Consider the following 18,141-nt stretch of genomic DNA (forward strand, 5'->3'; position numbering starts at 1 on the left):
CCCTTTTCCTTGCCAATCCTCACTATTCTCTGAACACTAGATACTACCAGACTGTTTCACTGAACAGTCCCAGACTAGGAATACAACGGTCTGATATGGTTCCATTTCCATCCTCACTGATCTGAAATGACAGGGAAGGTCACAGCAATAAAGCAGAGGTTATAGCTAGGGGTTTGTCCTTTTACCTGTCCTGTTCTTTCAGATCAGTGCATATTGAAAGGAAATGAGACAAGGAGAGGACTCCACTTTAGACTAGTGCGGTGTGTCCTTACAGTGGGGTATTGGTCTTGTTTGAGAGAAACTGGAATAAAGAAAGTTGTGTTTTCATCATTTTATTTCAGTTTTTTTCTTACTGGGATTAAATAAATGACAAGAGCGGATGAGAACTCCTGATAACGGGACTGGTGTTAGACATTGACGTTTAGCATTTAACATCGACAAGAAATCCTAAAAACATGGGGTACAGCACTGCTTCTGATAAGATTCTCAACTTGGACCAGTGACTTTGGTATTGTATTTATACATTACACTTTTCTGCAGAAAAATTTAAATTAAAAAAGTACAACCGCATAAATATAAAACTCCTTCCACCATGTAAAATGGCTAAAACATTCATCAGAAAGTCACACCACGTTGTGAGACGACGTGACGTAATTGAGCAAAACAATCATCTTTAAAAAGCGGAGTCAGCACCGCTGCCGTACAAAAGGCAAAAGTAGTCCAACAACCCGGAGACACAACTCGACATTAAGAGTGAATCAAACAGAACGAAAGGAAGTGAAAGCCTGAAACAATAGCGTAATAAAACCCTTATCCCACATTAAGTGATTCTAAAAGAAAAGCGATGTAAAAATTATCACAATCAATCAGACAAAGGCAAAAATAAGGAAAGAGTAGGCCTAGTTCCCTGGAGTGCAGCCTTTTCCCCTCACACGGGTCAGAAGAGATCAGAGTACCGTGTCAATATTTTTAAATGATTAAGTATTCATATATAGTATATACACATCTTGGACTGCTAAAGCTTGCTCACATAAGTAAACAGGTTACAACATGGCTTGGAAAGGACCAATGTATGCGACTACTGCACTGTACACTCCAAAAATATGTATAGAAACCACACAAGGCAGCAATACGGAGGGGGGACAAAACACTGCTCGCTACACATCAGTAGTGGAATTACAATTTACAGTCATAAATGAAACATGTCCCCATGGCTCAAGGAATATTATTCATTTACAGTAGAATAAATACTTTGCTATTGCTACTCCTCCTGCGACTTACATTCTAACCCTAGACAGAAGCAGAGAAGCCAGTGTAAAGCAGACAGATGAAGTGTCGTCCCGTATGTTATGAGTTTTGTTCAAGACTAGTTGTGATTTTTTAACTTAACTTCGTATTTCCACCCCAACTCCCTTTCCTAAATGATTTTGTTACTTTTGAGAAATGGTTGGGGAGGGAGAGGGGGCTGGAGAGAAAGTGCTATGAACCTAACTGTGGTCATAAGTTGGTGACAGTGAATTTAACGTCAAATTTTCCTTGGAACTTGTCCTTCTCGCTGTAGCCAATGTTCTCTCCGTAGGCTCTGCACTCGATGCGCAGCTCGGTGTTCATGGTGAGGTTGATGAACTGGAGGGCCACTAGGGGCTGCAGGTACTGGGGGTGAAGCAGCTTGCCGTAGTAGGGGTAATACTGGAGGGGGAAACCGTCACCAATGCCGTAGTACTTCACCTCCCCGATCTTACCGGCGTCCTCCTCTCTCTGCAAAGAGATTGGGTGACAGAGTCAAAAGGAGAAAGACGGTGCTATTTTGGTCATTCTGACATCTGACCTTCACCCAGAAACACATTTACAATAGCTGGTTTAGTGACGGAATGGGGACTATTCCTCGAAAGCAATTCTAGAATTGCTAGAATGAACATTCACATTCAAGTCAACATTCCCTTAGGCTTCAATGTTGCTCTACTGACTACTGTTAACCGACATTGGAATGATCAATTGTGATTCGATGTGGTTCTATGTCTGGCGTACTGTACCTTGTTGGTGCAGAAGATGGGCATGACGTTGGGCTGGACCTTGGTCTGCGCTCCCTCAGGGATGCTTTCATTGGAGCTGGGGGGCTGAAAGAATGGAGGACAGGTACACAGTGAGCGAGGAGGCAAAACTATCTGCTAAAAACAGTAACACTTTTACCTAAGAAAGTTTGTAGATTTTGTATTAAATAATGTACTACTATGCATAAACTAACAACCAGGGGCCACTGGAAATATCAAAGTGACCAGTTTGTACAAGAGGTCAACTTTTCATATGTCCTGGTTGATAAGGCCTGAAAGCTTAAATGTCCTGAGGATATTTACCCTTGGCCTGAAGTTGACGATCCTGTTGAGCTTGACGATCAGGCAGGGTTTTCCTTCCTTAAAGCCAAAGTCTCTGTCTTCCATGCCGGAGCAAGGCCCAAGCCAGCTCCTCTGGAAGCGACAGGCCTTCCTGATCCCCACATCACTCTCCAGGTCGCCACGGTTCTTATAGTCCTCCGGTTGCTCTGAAGGCAGGAGGAGGAGAAATCACAAATAAACTACTGAGCACAGGAAGCCACAGCTGCTCGCTTCAACAATTTAAAAAAATATTTTTAAATACACCTCTCTGAAGAAGCCAATACACAATTCCATTCCGTGTCCTGGCCACTTAGTTCCTATCCCACCTGATGTTAGAAGGTCAGAAAGGATTCAATAAGCAAAAGGCTAGAAGATGATGGTACCACCTCCATCTAAGTAGAGCTTCCACCACACTGAGCACCTCTTAGGTCTGTGCCATGGCAGGGGGTAGGACTAGGAGCTAGGGGGAGGGGGTAGAGAGCGGAATGGAACACTTCCTGTACCTCCACAATCCTCGTATTTCATCTGGTCCCGCTGTTTGTCGTCATCGTACATAACCAGGAACTCTCGCATGGCCTTGGTGTAAGACAAGTAGGTCTCCACATCATTCAAGTTGAAGGCGATCTCGGATTTGTCGGAGCGTGGGGTGTGTGATAGTCCTGACAACAGACAGTCACCATCAGTTTCAGAAGTAGAGAAAGTACTATTAGCAATACACACTTTTATAATAGGACAATAATGTTTCAGTGGACTTGTGACCATTCTATTTACACTAACTCACAATAGTACTGCAGTTACATAGATAACTGGTTTCATACTCAGTAAGGTTAAGAACAGTCAGTGTAATTCTCTTTCTAATGAAGTGTTTCAGTGAGGCAGTCATCCATTGAAGAGTCCACACTTTGGAAAACAGTCTTGAAGAGGAAGACAAGGTGAATCCCTGTCATTGTTCTTAGCAGGAAAGACAGGTCAGTAAAAGGGAAAAGCCCATTTCAAACAAAAGACAACTGTCTCTACGCTACAAGATCCAAAACACGTCCACCCCTATTCTCTTCTACTTCCTTATTTACAACCAGCCCATCCCAGCCCCCACACTAAGTTCCATCTTTCATGACCAGAAAACTAAAGAGAACTCTAACTGGACTGAGTGAGGTGAGGAGTCTGAAAAGTAACGCTTCTCTCCTCTGTCAGCTTGTGAGATAAAGAAATAATCTGACTCTTCTCTTTCTGCTTGTTAGAGCCATCAGGTGTCCTCTTCGTTGTGACGACCTGGCCCAGTTATCAGGCCTCCTGTGGAAAGTAACACACTATCAATGCCTAGCTACCTCTCCTCATCTCCTAATGGAGGTTCCCTGAGCAGACCATGGCTATGTATACCCAGACAGACAAATGACTGGGCTGGGATATTGGCTTTAGACCTAATTCAAATGCAGCTTACATGTCTTCGACAATGTCATGGTTGAAAACACCAACAGGAAAGGGTTAATGCTCTGTGGAAGGGCACTGGTGCTGTGGGATTGGGTTGTGTTGTGTAAGGAGAGAAAATAAAGTGGAGAATAGCATCTGCCGTTGACAGTTTACCACAGAGCTCTCACTGGTAAAGGAAGCAAGCAATGACTACCAGAACTTCACGGTCTGTTTGAACTCTAGTCAAAGGCATCAGGAGAGATCTCTGTTAGGGGACCACAATGTAAAGTTCACGATTAGCACTTCTCCCCCCCATTTCACACCCACGTGATCAGAAGACTCCAGCGAAACTGACTAAACCTCTCAGAAAAAGGAAGCTGTGGAGAAAGACATGAAATATGCAACGTCCAGTAATGGGGAACAGTTCTCGTTCTTTAAACACTACACTAACAAATTGGGAAGAGAGGTCTCCACCCGTGTAGGAGGCCTTTAGGGGAATTAATTGTGACACTTGACTGAACCACTACCTACACCAGTGGTCCAATACGACATGAGCATTTAAACAGTAGGACTGCAGTAACTGGAATAACACATCAAGGATTCAGTTTACTACTAGACCAGAGTTCATTTTGAAAGAAGCACTTCTGTACATCTTTGCCAAAAATCTAATTTCACCAGTTTGTTATTGGACGTAAGCATACTACTGTACAAGCTAGCCTAAATGAGCCAGGGCCATAGACACTGAACCAGTAACAAAATAGTTCCACATGCTGCATGCATGGATGACACCCACCGTTTACTTGAAAGACCAGAGTCCTCTGTGTCCAACCTCAAAACGGTACTGTGCCGGCCTGCTCTCTGGCCCATACAGTGCTAAAGTCAATTCAGCTGATATCTCACAGTGGGACTGCCTTAATAAGAGGATATTTGACAGACATAACCCACCCCTCTGAGATCTACAAACATGCATGTTAGACTGTCTGCAGCCCAAATTGCATCCTATTCCCTACATAGTGCACTACTTTTGACCAGTGGGTAGGGAATAGGGTGCCATTTCAAACGAAGCCACTGTGGTTGGACACCATCTCTCTTATCCCCAGGCAGCAGTAGTGGCTCAGTGTCTAGTGTTCAGTGATACCTTACCTGGGGGAGCAACTCTGTCTTGCCAGGTGGGTTTGTAGTTACTGAGGGTGAGAAGCAAGGCCTGGATGGTGCCGATGAATACTCCAGCCAGAAAAGCATAGAAGATTAAGTAGAACCCTAGAATTTTAACTGTAAAAGGAGAGAGAGAGAGAGATATGGGTCATCACCATGCAAAAGATGTGGAGGACAGATGATGATTGGGACATATACCTTTTTTTCCTTATTTAAAAAAAAAAAAAAAAAACTACAAACACCAGTCATGCCATGAAATTAAGATCTGGTTGTCATGTTGCTGACAAGGTCCATTTCCACTCATTCAGTTGAGTCATACAAAAAGCCACGTACAGAACTCCAGCATTCCACAATTGTAGAATGTTAAATCTGCTCTGAAAAACAATGACCATTCCCCATTGTCCAACCTTAGTATTACTGCAGTAGTTAAGAATCTGCTCAAGTTTCATACTGGCCCCCCGTGGGAATCGAACCCACAACCCTGGCGTTGCAAACACCATGCTCTACCAACTGAGCCACAGGGAAGACACGACACAGTACGCTAAACACCGCAGACATGTAGACTGTGGATCCCCACTTTCATTTTTGACTGTAGTGTTTGTGGAGTTGTTGACTTAAAATGCATACCATTTTAATAGCAAATACACAAGCACTACACCAAAGTGAGACAAGAAGGGTACAGCTTAAGAGAAACAGCAAGTCTGCCTATTGTGCCGTCAGACGAGTGTTTCCTCAGTGTTCCAATTCAATCTCATGCGTGTCTATCCCATCGTAAACCTTAGACTGCCCAGTCATTGCCCACTGCACCACAACACTATCAAACATAGTAAAATTGGATAAATAGATTGGCTGGCTCTATTACTAATCCAAGCCCACCTGGTTTCTACTTTAAGCTTCCTGGTCCGTACACAGACTATCCATAACTGGAATGAGTCCCAAATGGCACCCTATTCCCCATGTAGTGCCCTGGTCAAAAGAAGTGTACGATATAGGGGAAAAGGGTGCCATTCGGGATGCACACCTGGGCTCAGTGATACCTATACAGGTAGAATGCATGCAGACAGAGAATCCCATGTCTCCTATGGAGGGAGCAGGATGTAGCCTAACCACAAAGCTACTGTTCCAAATAGTAATCCACCTATAACAGTAGACATTGTCTTGACTCTTCACTGAGGGCAGGAAAATGAAGTGTAACCAGTAGATCATACAGTAGTAGCCAGGAGAACAACAACTTCAGGCTTCAGAGTAAATACAATTATCAAATCACTTTTGGTTGCTCTTAAACTCAGCACCCAGAAACAAATCTCAAGCCAGCTACTCAGCTTTAATTGTTAGGCCTGTCACAAGAGACTAGGTTGCTCTAAAAATATGCCCACATCTCAGATAAGACCAATAAATTAATACATTCAGGTCCCAAAAACAATGGCGGCAGTCTGCATGTTCAGCTTTTATACAAAACCTAGATACTACCCAGCTGGCACATAACGTTCTGAGAACCATACAGTATGTTTCTTAAAGCTTGGTGAGAGTGTGGTTGTGCTATAGTTATTTTGCATACAACCTTCCCACAACATTCTGGGAATGGTGCAGGATACCCAGCTAGTACATAACATTCTGAGAACCATATGTTTCTTAGGTGGGAATTTCAGTACCTCAGTTTAACTTTTCCTCATGGTTCTATTTAAAGTAATGTTCTCAAATTGGTTAGAGAACGTAAAAAAGGGACACTATGCAGAAATCACGCCGCCTTTTCCTGGTTGCTAAAATTCAAAATAGTTCGCCTAAATTTCAGTTTATGACGAAACAAGCAAGCACAGTGTAGAGAATCATTGTACCATCTAAACCACTGTGAAATATATTTTCCATAACCAAAAATACTATATTTTCAGATGGTGTACAAAACTGACAGTAAAAGACGCAAAAACAAAATTTAAGAACAGAAAGCATAGAAATAGCACACATGGAACAGATCTACCACATCTTAGACTTGCTTTCAATGAGAATGACAGATCTGTGAATTTGGTCAGGTCGCCCAAAAAGTTACATATTGCAGCTTCAAGAAACAACGTTCTTCTGTGGAAATGTAAGTACTTATAAAAGTAAATAAAAAGTTTTCTACAAGAGATTCTCAGGTTTCCTCTATTTTAAGTCATGTTCTCAGAACATTAGTAAACGTTCAAAGAACATTCTAAGAAAGTTATTTCAAAATATACATTCCATTCTCAGTATCACCAAAACTATCCTCTCTTGTTAAGTGTGTTGATCACGCCCACAACTGGTCTTAAATGAGTGCTTGCTTCCTTTAAAATGGAGGTTTGTTTAAATAGACTAAAGTGAACAGCTTTGTATGAGTAAAAAAAAAAAAGCATGCTAGCTGTATCCTGGTGGCGCAGTGGACTAATTCCATGGATAGAGAACAGAAGATCATAGTGTCAAATCTCACTGACACCGTGCCACAATAAAAAATAAAATAAACGTATGCGTTTGAATGATTAATGCCTAAGAAAATGAATTTACATGTGTCCCATCTGTGCTTGGAGTTCAAAACAGTTATTGAAACATGTTCTTAGAACATTATTTAATTACCTTCCAATAACCTAGAATTTCTATTCTCGGAACATTAATAAAGACTTCCAGGAAAACTTTCAGGGAACCACAGAACATTCACAGAACCTCCCTGCAACCTAAAAAATACATTTAAAAAAATAAATTTAACTTTCAGTTTTACAGGTCAAGAAACATTACTTTGTATTCAGAACCAATGGGAAACCAAAAACTTACATTCCCACAACTTCCAAGGAACCAAAATGTGCTAGCTGGGATATGCATAAAACCAGCACAGGTATATAGGTCCAGAATGAGAAATCATAGGCCCGGGGCTTTGGTATTTTGAAATCTGCAAAAGGCAAACCACCAGCCACAACCAACCATAGAATTATAATCCATAAATGGCAGTTCCCACTAAAGTCAAGTCTGGCATTCCTTGCTAGTGTACCCTTGAGTTTAACAGTCAGTCAAACTGCCAAAGTAAGAGGTTACAAAACCCTTCTATGGATTATATGTCTATGGCCACAACTGTATATTTGGAGCACGCTCTCCAAACTGCGGCCTTCCCGACTGTAGGTATACCGCTAACTGCCAAAATAAAGGAAACACTTAAATAAACGAGGGATACAAAGTACATGTTAAGGTGTGGGGTGTATTTTCCTGGCCTGGTTTAGGTCCACTTGTAGAATCTATGTCAAGGCGCATTGAATCTGTTCTGGCAGCTCGTGGTGACCCAACACCCTTTATGTTGGCGGTTCCTTTATTTTGGTCTGTGCTCGTGCTAAAACTTAATCCACAGTTGTTGTTTTTTTATAAACTATACATTTTCTGTGGCTAAATTATGCTCTCTGGTGGACTTCAAACATTGAGAGTGGGGCTCCTGTGGTTGGATAAATCTTTTTTTTTTTTTTTTTAAATGATACAAATACATTTTTAAAAAAGCATCTTGGACCCTCTACGGGCTTGGGCCCTGCCCCTGACTCACAATTGACCAGTCACATTTATTTATTATGCAGTTTATTTTTATTAATCAGTTACCCAATCAAGGCAGCCCCCCCCCCACAGTTACCCACGTGGGCCCCATACCTCATCTCCTCCCACCATCTGATGATTAGTAGAGCAGCAGTCTGTCTACACTCATTGAGAGCGGGCTCTTGAGTCCTGTGGTTGGCAGTTGCAGTACAAAGATATACACCACACACACACACACACACACACACACACACACACACCTTTTAATATTATTTTTTGTAAAAAAATTGAATATTATTTTACTTCCTCTTGAGCCCCCCCACGGGCTTGGGCCCAGGGACTTCAGCCCCGGTAAGCCCTTGCATTAAGCCAGCCCTGCAGGTACAGTGCATTTTAGTCATTTAGTAGAGGCGCTTATACAGAGCGACTTACGGGAGCAATTAGGGTTAAGTGCCCTGCTCAAGAGCACATTGACAGATTTTTACGTAGTCGGCTCGGGATTTTAACCAGCAACCTTCGGTTACCGTCCGAACGCTCTTAACCGCTAGGTTACCTGCCGTCCCGAGTCCAGCCATAGTACTAGAATCTCCTACAGTCACCCCCCCCTGCCGCCCCCACCAGCCCAGCAGAAATAGTACTGTATAGGCCTAGTGGTCCCCCAACCCACCAGACCTGCAGAGCTAGTACTGTATAGGCCTAGTGGTGCATAAGACAATGTCAAAGGGTCAAGTCTTATAGGAGACAGCAGTTCCCTTTCAATCAATTACGTATGACTTAAGATGTCACCTGTTCCTTGGCAGAATTATAAGGACATCACAACCACCCTAAGGTGTCTTATCCAGATCATGCCTTTTCCCTGATCACAATTGGCCGGTACAAGGGTGCGTACATTATCCATATTATAGACGAGGGTTCAATATCTCCTCTCTCTCCATGCATCACACCAGATAAAACATATGTTCTCGCGTTGTAGACAGATTAAATTAATCATGCAAGTTGCCGAATGGAGACGAGTCGTCATAAAAGTCATGGATAGTGTCACACACACACACACACACACACACACACACACACACACACACACACACACACACACACACACACACACACACACACACACATCGTTCAAAATGATGCACCTCTTACATTGGATGGATGAGGAGCACCAGTGTTGGTTGGAGAGATGTTGAATGGGTGGGTTTGGGGGAGTGGGGTTGGAGGCTCACTTCCTTATGTTTCCTTCTCATTTTATTGAACTGAATATGAAATTATGTTGTACCTGTAACCCCCCCCCCCCCCCCAAAAACAAGAAAAATGACCAAATAAATACAAATATGGTCACCACAAAAATGAAAACATCCAAACAAATTTTGGCCTTGAGATAATACACACAAAACACAGTTGAAGTAAATGACCAAACCAACCAACTTGAGGGGGTTAGTTAAATAAGCAAAATTGCAACATGAATTGTCGCTCAGCCTGTCATCCTCTGAATACCGAAAATGTAGGGTAGTTGTGTGACATTGAGACGAGGGAAGACATGGGTGCAGACGGAAACGAGAAAAGTCAAATTAGTCTAGTTAATCAATTTCCATTGTTAATTAAAGTGACACAGGATCCACATCGAATAGTAACACTAGATGGAATGTCCTCTCCATAATTCCAAGTAGGCCCCATCACCTTGAATCACCTTGGACTATGATGCATTTTTAACCCTTTGATTGTGTCATTTTACATCGGAAATGAAACCACGTCTCTACAGCATGTACATATGGTGTAATTCCATCCTAATTATTATAGATCATGTAAATGCGATGGGGAGTTCTAGTCTCCTTCCAGGCATAGGCGGCTGCGTCTCTGCAGTGTGATCAACTAGACTACTGTACCATTAGGATTCGAACCTTTAGAATAACATGTTCTAATAATGTATTATGCATATTCCCACCACCGTCTTTCAACGACCTATTTGGATTCTCATACTGATTTAAATGAAAACCCATCTTTGCTTGGAACAGTCTGTAGACTGTTCTTTTGAATAAGGCAGTAGGTTCCTAGCAAGGACAAGTGACAGTGAAATATATGAGCAAAAACTGGTCGCATGTTCACCGTATGCTTTTACTCACAACACAGACATGGAGAGCCATGAACAACGAGTGGCGATGGGCAATGATATGGACTCTGTGACACCGTACCACACACTGCTGCAAAGTCAAATCAAACAGGTGCTATGCACCAAGATGAAATGAAGACTCGGTGCGCGTTCCATACAGCCCAATAGGCGTTCGATCGTGCCATATGAGATCCATCACAATTTCGATTAAAACCTCCGGCCATAACGGCCAATTAACGTGATCATAAATATCAGAATGGCATACTTACACCAACTCCCCCCTGTGCGTCCACAAAATTCCCCCTTGTCCGAATCCCATACAAACTTCTTCCATCCACCATCGTCTTTATTCGAAGACATTTTCGACTGTGTTTCAGTTCCTTTTAGTGTGGTGCTCTTTCTTTATTCAGTTCCCTTCGCTTCTCTCTGCCGTCCCTCTCCGGAGTACCAAATTCCAAACACCGACGGACTTGTACACGGCTTGTTCCTGCGTACTCACTGCACACAGATATATCCTAGTTGCAGTCGACTCCGCCCGAAAACTATTTTAACAAGTCACCTACAAGGAGGGAGGGCCAGCTCTCGCGAATCACAAACGAGTGTCTTCTCTGCGTAATGTTATCGTTTGTGGAGAGTCGGGAGCGGGTATTTGCTCCACCCTTGGACGTAGTATACGTCAGAATGTCCTTTACGATGCGACCCTGCGATTTCAACAGAAGAGCACTCACATGAATAAAGATTCAGAGGCATACTACATCTATTCACAGCGCCAGCAATGCATTACAAATTGCCACCATTGTCTTCATTATCTGGAGACCTAATTCACTCAAAATGGGATTTACAATGTGGGTAAACTTAAAATGTTAAAATTACAGAAGTATGATAGCCTACCATAATTACTATTCATACGTATATGATCATCTGATAAAGCCAAGATGACTTGGCCATTCCTCAGTAACCCAATTGTAATAGGAGAAAAACACCCATCCCAGCTAGCACATTTGGTTCCCTTGGAAGTTGTGGGAACTTATGTTTTTGGTTTAGCTGCAACCTGAGGTAGAAGAGGCGCTATTGCGCCTTCTTTACCACACAATCTGTGTGGATGGACCATTTCAGGTTGTCAGTGATGTGCACCCCAAGGAACTTTAAGCTTTTCACCCTCTCCACTGTGGCCCCGTCAATGTGGATGGGGGCGGGCTCCCTCTGCTGTCTCCTGAAGTTCACGATCAGCTCCTTCGTTTTGTTGACTTTGAGGGAGAGGTTATTTTCCTGGCAACACTCCACCAGGGCCCTCACCTCCTCCCTGTAGGCTGTCTCGTTGTTGTTGGTAATCAGGCCTACCACTGTTGTGTTTTCTGCAAACTTGATGATTGAGTTGGAGACGTGCGTGGCCATGCAGGCATGGGTGAACAGGGAGTACAGGAGGGGGCTGAGCACGCACCCTTGTGGGCCCCCGTGTTGAGGATCAGCGTAGCGGAGGTGTTGTTGCCTACCTTCACCACCTGGGACGGCCCGTCAGGAAGTCCAGGACCTAGTTGCACAGGGCGGGATTCAGACACAGGTCACCAAGCTTAGTGATGGGCTTGGAGTACAATATGGCTGCAGCTGTATTCAATGAACAGCATTCTTACATAGGTATTCCTGTTGTCGAGATGGGATAGGGCAGTGTGCAGTGCGATTGCGTCATCTGTGGATCTGTTGGGGCGGTATGCAAATTGAAGTTGGTCAAGGGTGTTGGGTAAAGTGGAGGTGATATTATCCTTAACTAGCCTCTCAAAGCACGTCTTGATGACAGAAGTGAGTGCCATGGGGAGATATTAATTTAGTTCAGTTACCTTCACTTTCTTGGTTAAGGGAACAATGGTGGACATCTTGAAGCAAGTCAGGACAACAGACTGGTATATGGAGAGATTGAATATGTCCTTAAACACTCCAGCCAGCTGGTTAGGGTTAGGAGTTAGGTTAAAGGGCTAAGATTAGGGGAAGGGTTAGATAACATGCTAAGTAGTTGCAAAGTAGCTAAAATGTTAAACTTGTCCGTGATGAGATTCAAACACACAACCTTTGAGTTGCTAGATGTTTGCGTTAACCATGCTCCTTTCCTTCTTGCCTTAAGTAACCTACTGTCATACCAAACGTAACATATCATACTCATTTATGTGTTCCGGATTTACTTAGGCCAATGTCATGGTGCTACGGATTTTAGTCAAATATAATATGTTTTGCTCTGAGACCAGGCTGTTCCTTTGCCTGTTCTAGGAATTTTAGTTTGCAGGAAGGTTCTGAGAAAGTTTTATTATGGTTCCATAAAAGTTTTCCTGGGAGGTTTTATTAAAGTTGTTCTCTTAATGTTGTGAATGTTTTGAATGAAATTGTTATTTGGAGGTTTTTGAATACCTTCCTTAAAACTTTCACTGAATGTTTGACTAAGACTTTTAATAAAACGGCTAGCTTAGGTTAACTGTTTTGAACTACAAGTACAGATAGGACACATGGAAATCATTTGCTTAGTCATTAATCATGCAAACACATTTATTTTTTACTGTGACAGAGCATCAGAGAGTTTGAAACCTATGATCTTCTGTTCTCTATCCATGGAATTAGTTCAGTGTGCCACCAGGATGGCACTAGCATGCAGATTATTTATTTAACTCATACAAAGCTGTTCATTTTAGTCTATTCAAACAGACCCCATTCCAAAGGAAATAAGCACTCATTAAGATCAGGTGAGGACAATTACTGAGCGCGGCTGACACACTTTAACACACCTAACAAGATGGAGGATAGAGAGAGTTTTGTTGATCTGAGAACAGAATGTATGTTTTTAAAAAAACATTCTTAGAACCTTCTTTGAACCTTATTTATGTTTTCTTGTGTTTTTTATGGAATGTTTCCTTAATGTTCTGTGAACAGAATTAATGTTTTTAAAAAACATTCTTAGAACATTCTCTGAAGGTTACTAAAGTTTTCAGAAATTCCCACAGAAGAACGTTGTTTCTCAACGTTCTATGAACATTCTAACAACATTACTTTATATAGAACCTTGAGGAAACATTATACTGAAATTCCCACAGAAGACTGTTGTTTCTTAATGTTCTCGGAACAATTTGAGAAGATGACTTTAAGTAGAACCCTGAGTAAACTTGTAGGAAGTTATGGTGAAGTACTGAATTCCTACAGAAGACCATTGTTTCTTAACCTTCTCTGAACTATTTGAGAACATTCCCAATGTCAAACCAATTGGAAACCATTCCTAGAACATTCCCAATGTCAAACCAATTGGAAACCATTCCTAGAACATTCCCAATGTCAAACCAATTGGAAGCCATTCCTAGAACATTCCCAATATCAAACCAATTGGAAATCATTCCTAGTGCAAGAGTATTGCTTCCGTCCCTCTCCTCGCCCCTACCTGGGCTCGAACCAGGGACCCTCTGCACACATCGACAACAGTCACCCTCGAAGCATCGTTACCCATCGCTCCACAAAAGCCGCGGCCCTTGCAGAGCAAGGGGAACAACTACTTCAAGGTCTCAGAGCGAGTGACATCACCGATTGAAACGCTATTAGCGAGCACCACCGCTAACTAGCTAGCCATTTCACATCGATTACACTAGAACATTACTAAAATTGTAACCAATGTTAGAACTTTTAGGAAACACTCTGTTAAAGTAATGATATGCCAAGAAAATTACTTTTCTGTCAATTTCCTTAAATGTGCTGAGGATGTTCCAAAGCCAAGCAACTATTCTGCACCATTCCCAGAAAGTTGTGGGAAGGTTGTATGCAAAATAACCATAGGACAACTACACACTCACCATGCTCTAAGAAACATATGGTTCTCAGAACGTTATGTGCTAGCTGGGATGTGACCCATACAAAAAATAATTTAAAAGTAATAATAATTTAATCAAATTTTGCTGAAATGTTCAATGGGATTGTGCTGCTTTACTAATAGGTCACTAGCTGTTGTGCAGTGTGAAGTCAGTGTAAAGCACTGCACACAAAGCTCTATGTTATTAAATGTTACACAGGACCCTCTGTATACGCTGGCAGTAGCCATAATCCTCTATGTGTGAATGTAACTGTACTTGCAAGTGGGTGTCAAAAGGACAATTTAATGCTTTACCTAGACAAACACTAGCCAGTATACCCACTATAGGAGGCATATGTTTATATCATGACTGCTGGGCAACCACCCTATGGCTTCGAGAAACAGTAGGATGCCAATAAGAGAGAGAGGGGGGAAGGTTAAATCTAGAGGTTAGACAAAACAATGATAACACTTCCTATAGACCACCACTAGCCTATGGACCACCACTAGCCTATTGACCACCACCAGACTATGGACCACCACTAGCCTATTGACCACCACCAGACTATGGACCACCACCAGCCTATTGACCACCACCAGACTATGTCCACTAGCCTATGGACCACCACCAGCCTATGAACCACCACTAGCCTATTGACCACCACCAGACTATGGACCACCACCAGACTATGGACCACCACTAGCCTATTGACCACCACCAGACTATGGACCACCACTAGCCTATTGACCACCACCAGACTATGGACCACCCCCAGCCTATGTCCACTAGCCTATGGACCACCACTAGCCTATGGACCACCACTAGCCTATGGACCACCACTAGCCTATGCCATTTAAATGACATATCCTCCACATACCCATAACTTGATCACTGAATTAACCATTCCATTTAAATGTCATCAAACTGGACACCAGTAGGCCTACTTTATTGAAGCACATCAGGTATAATCTGTCAGATATCCACTCTAGTTTTAGACATGGTGGATGTCCTCCCTCCTGCGTTGTTGTGTACATGTACGTGCTGAGGACCACACCCTGGTAGCTTTGCTGTTCCTCTCCCAGGGATAATAAGCTCTGGTTACACACCGCTGCCAAGAGCCCATACAACCGAGCTAGCTCTCCCTAAGCTGGATGCCAACACCCCTAACACCCTTCTGAAGGAGGCTCAAGGGTAAAACCTCCCTTCTGTGCCAGAGGTAACGTAGTAAGGCAATGCCTCAATTTCATGTTTTGCAAATGGGGTTGGATTTATTTATGTGCTTGAGTATACTGCTGGACCAGTGTGTGTGTGTGTGTGTGTGTGTGGGGGGGGGGGGGTACATGTGTGTGTGCACATAAACATGTTTGTGTGTGTGTGTGTGTGCATGTGTGTGCGTACATGCATGTGTTTGCACATAAACATGTTTGTGTGCGTGTGTACCCACATGAAAAAAATACTACAGTAAACTATGGTATAAATACTATAGTATTTACTAAAGTGTTTTTGCAGACATTACTGTAGTATTCACTAGCGTGTTTTAGTTTTATTATCTTTGACATAGAAGTGGGGGCTTTCTCCTTCGGGAAATCAACTGAAGAAATACTAAAAGAGCTAATTTTCCATAACCTGTAGGTAGGTAGGTAGGACTGTTGTCTGAACAGATAGTTCAGAGTTTCTGCTTTTTTCTATAAACTGGAGGGAACACAATATTTGGTCTATACTTGGCATGTAGGTTTCTCACTTATGACTGGCACAAATTGGGATATGGGGGTGGGGAATGGGCAGGGTATATGCAAATTAAATACTGTAGTATTTACTATAGTTTAAAAAAAGTGTTTTTGATGACATTACTGTAGTATTTACTAGTGTTTTTTAGCGCTTTTTTTGCAGATAATAATGTAGTGTTTACTATAGTACTCTACAACATTCTATAGTAAGTACTATACATGATCAAGAGATACTACTGTAACGTTCGTCGTAAGGATTAGACCAAAATGCAGCGGGAATGTGTATACTCATCTTCTTTTATTGAGAAGGACAGAGAACACTGAACAAAATAACAAACACCGACGAAGACAGTCCTGTAAGGCAACACGCTATACACGGAACAACTACCCACAAACACAGTGACAAAAACCCCTGACTTAAATATGGCCTCCAATTAAAAGCAACGAAGAACAGCTGCTTCTAATTGAATGTCAAACCAAAAACACTGAACATAGAAATAGACTAAATAGACACAGACATAGAAATATACTAACATAGAACATTGCCCCAAAAAAACCGAAACACACTAAACAAACAACCCCTGCCACGCCCTGACCAAACTACAATAACAAACAACCCGTTTTACTGGTCAGGACGTGACAACTACTGTATGTAGTACAGTATTCTACAGTATACTACATTTTACTATAGAATTCTATATTAAGTACTATAGTATTCTATAGTAAGCTGTAGTATTTTTTTCACGTGGGTATGTGTGTGTGGATGTGTTTGCACATGTGAGAGTGTTTGTTTGTGTGTTCCATTAATCACTGGCTCTCAGGCAGCCATGGACTCATGCTCCATTAACGATAATTCCCCTGCTCTGCCACAGTAAATTACCTCAGATCGTCATGACTGGAAAATAAAGGAGTGTATTGTACCCCAAAAGCACAAAACAAGATTTATTTAGAGCTTTTTCAATAGCCATAGTGTGTGCATATTAGCTACAGACCAATAGTCAGCTGGCCATACTGTCTGATTAGGAGATTAGACCCTTGAAGTATGTAATATTATTTAATGTATTTCAGAATAGATCCTACACAGAGAAACATAAAGGGATTGTTCTCAAATTAACTTCAAATCCAGTTGTATAGCACCTTGGCAGTTGATTTGTGACTGTGTACTGCAACGACGCCTTTCAGGGTAGTTTATAAAACCTGTTATTTTGTAATTTAGGGGACTAGCCCTTTAAAACCATATCTAAGCTGATTTGAAGTGGTTATATAACAGAACAAGGTGAATGAGTGAGAGACGCTTCTGATACATATCTTATCAGGATACAGAGAGAGCCCCACTGTTGTGCGTGTGTCAGTGTACCTGCCTTCTGTAGCTGAAGCAGTGGCCTCAGATTATGGTAATAGATGTCAGACAGTGGCAGCTGTCAGCTACACAACACCGTTTCTCTCTCCCTCTCTCCCCTGGACCAGCTGCCATTGTTTTGCTCCACTCTGCTCCTCCACACTGCAGAGAGAGACAGAGACTCACACCCTGTCCTCAACAAAGTACCACAGTTGTCACAGGCGTCGATGAACGGTGACCAAAATGCAGCGGGTATAGTGCTCAACTTCTTACTTTATTAGAAAAGAGAACACTCAAACAAAATAAACAAAACGACAAAACAGTTCCGTAAGGCACACAGGTTTTACAGAAAATAACCACCCACAAAAACACAGGAAAAACAGGCTGCCTAAGTATGGCTTCCAATCAGAGACAACGAAAGACACCTGCTTCTGATTGGAAGCCATACTTGGCCACACATAGAAAAAGAAACATAGAAATAGAAAACTAGAACCAAAATCCCCTAGAACCAAAAAAAAACAAAACACACAAAACAAACCCCCTGCCACGCCCTGACCATACTACAATTACAAATGACCCCTTTACTGGTCAGGACGGGACAACGCTATGAGTCATAATACCCATAAAATCTAGCAGTCAAACAGGGAAATGGTTCCAATCGTTTTTCCACCATTCATTTAGAAACACTTAAAATAAG

At 42.2% G+C, this 18,141-nt stretch overlaps 1 protein-coding gene across 1 annotated transcript; it reads right to left on the reverse strand.

Moving 5' to 3' along the window:
- Positions 1-316: 316 nt before the first annotated feature.
- LOC115179112 (sodium/potassium-transporting ATPase subunit beta-233) lies at positions 317-11,105 on the reverse strand. Its single transcript, XM_029740382.1, has 6 exons — positions 10,833-11,105; positions 4,923-5,051; positions 2,876-3,031; positions 2,355-2,539; positions 2,034-2,117; positions 317-1,758 (listed from the first exon to the last, which is right to left on the reverse strand). Exons 1-6 carry the CDS (start codon positions 10,921-10,923, stop codon positions 1,498-1,500), a joined length of 906 nt encoding a protein of 301 aa, XP_029596242.1. The 5' UTR covers positions 10,924-11,105; the 3' UTR covers positions 317-1,497.
- Positions 11,106-18,141: the final 7,036 nt, after the last annotated feature.

The sequence above is a fragment of the Salmo trutta genome, chromosome 39, assembly GCF_901001165.1.
Source record: "Salmo trutta chromosome 39, fSalTru1.1, whole genome shotgun sequence".
Lineage (NCBI taxonomy): Eukaryota > Metazoa > Chordata > Actinopteri > Salmoniformes > Salmonidae > Salmo > Salmo trutta.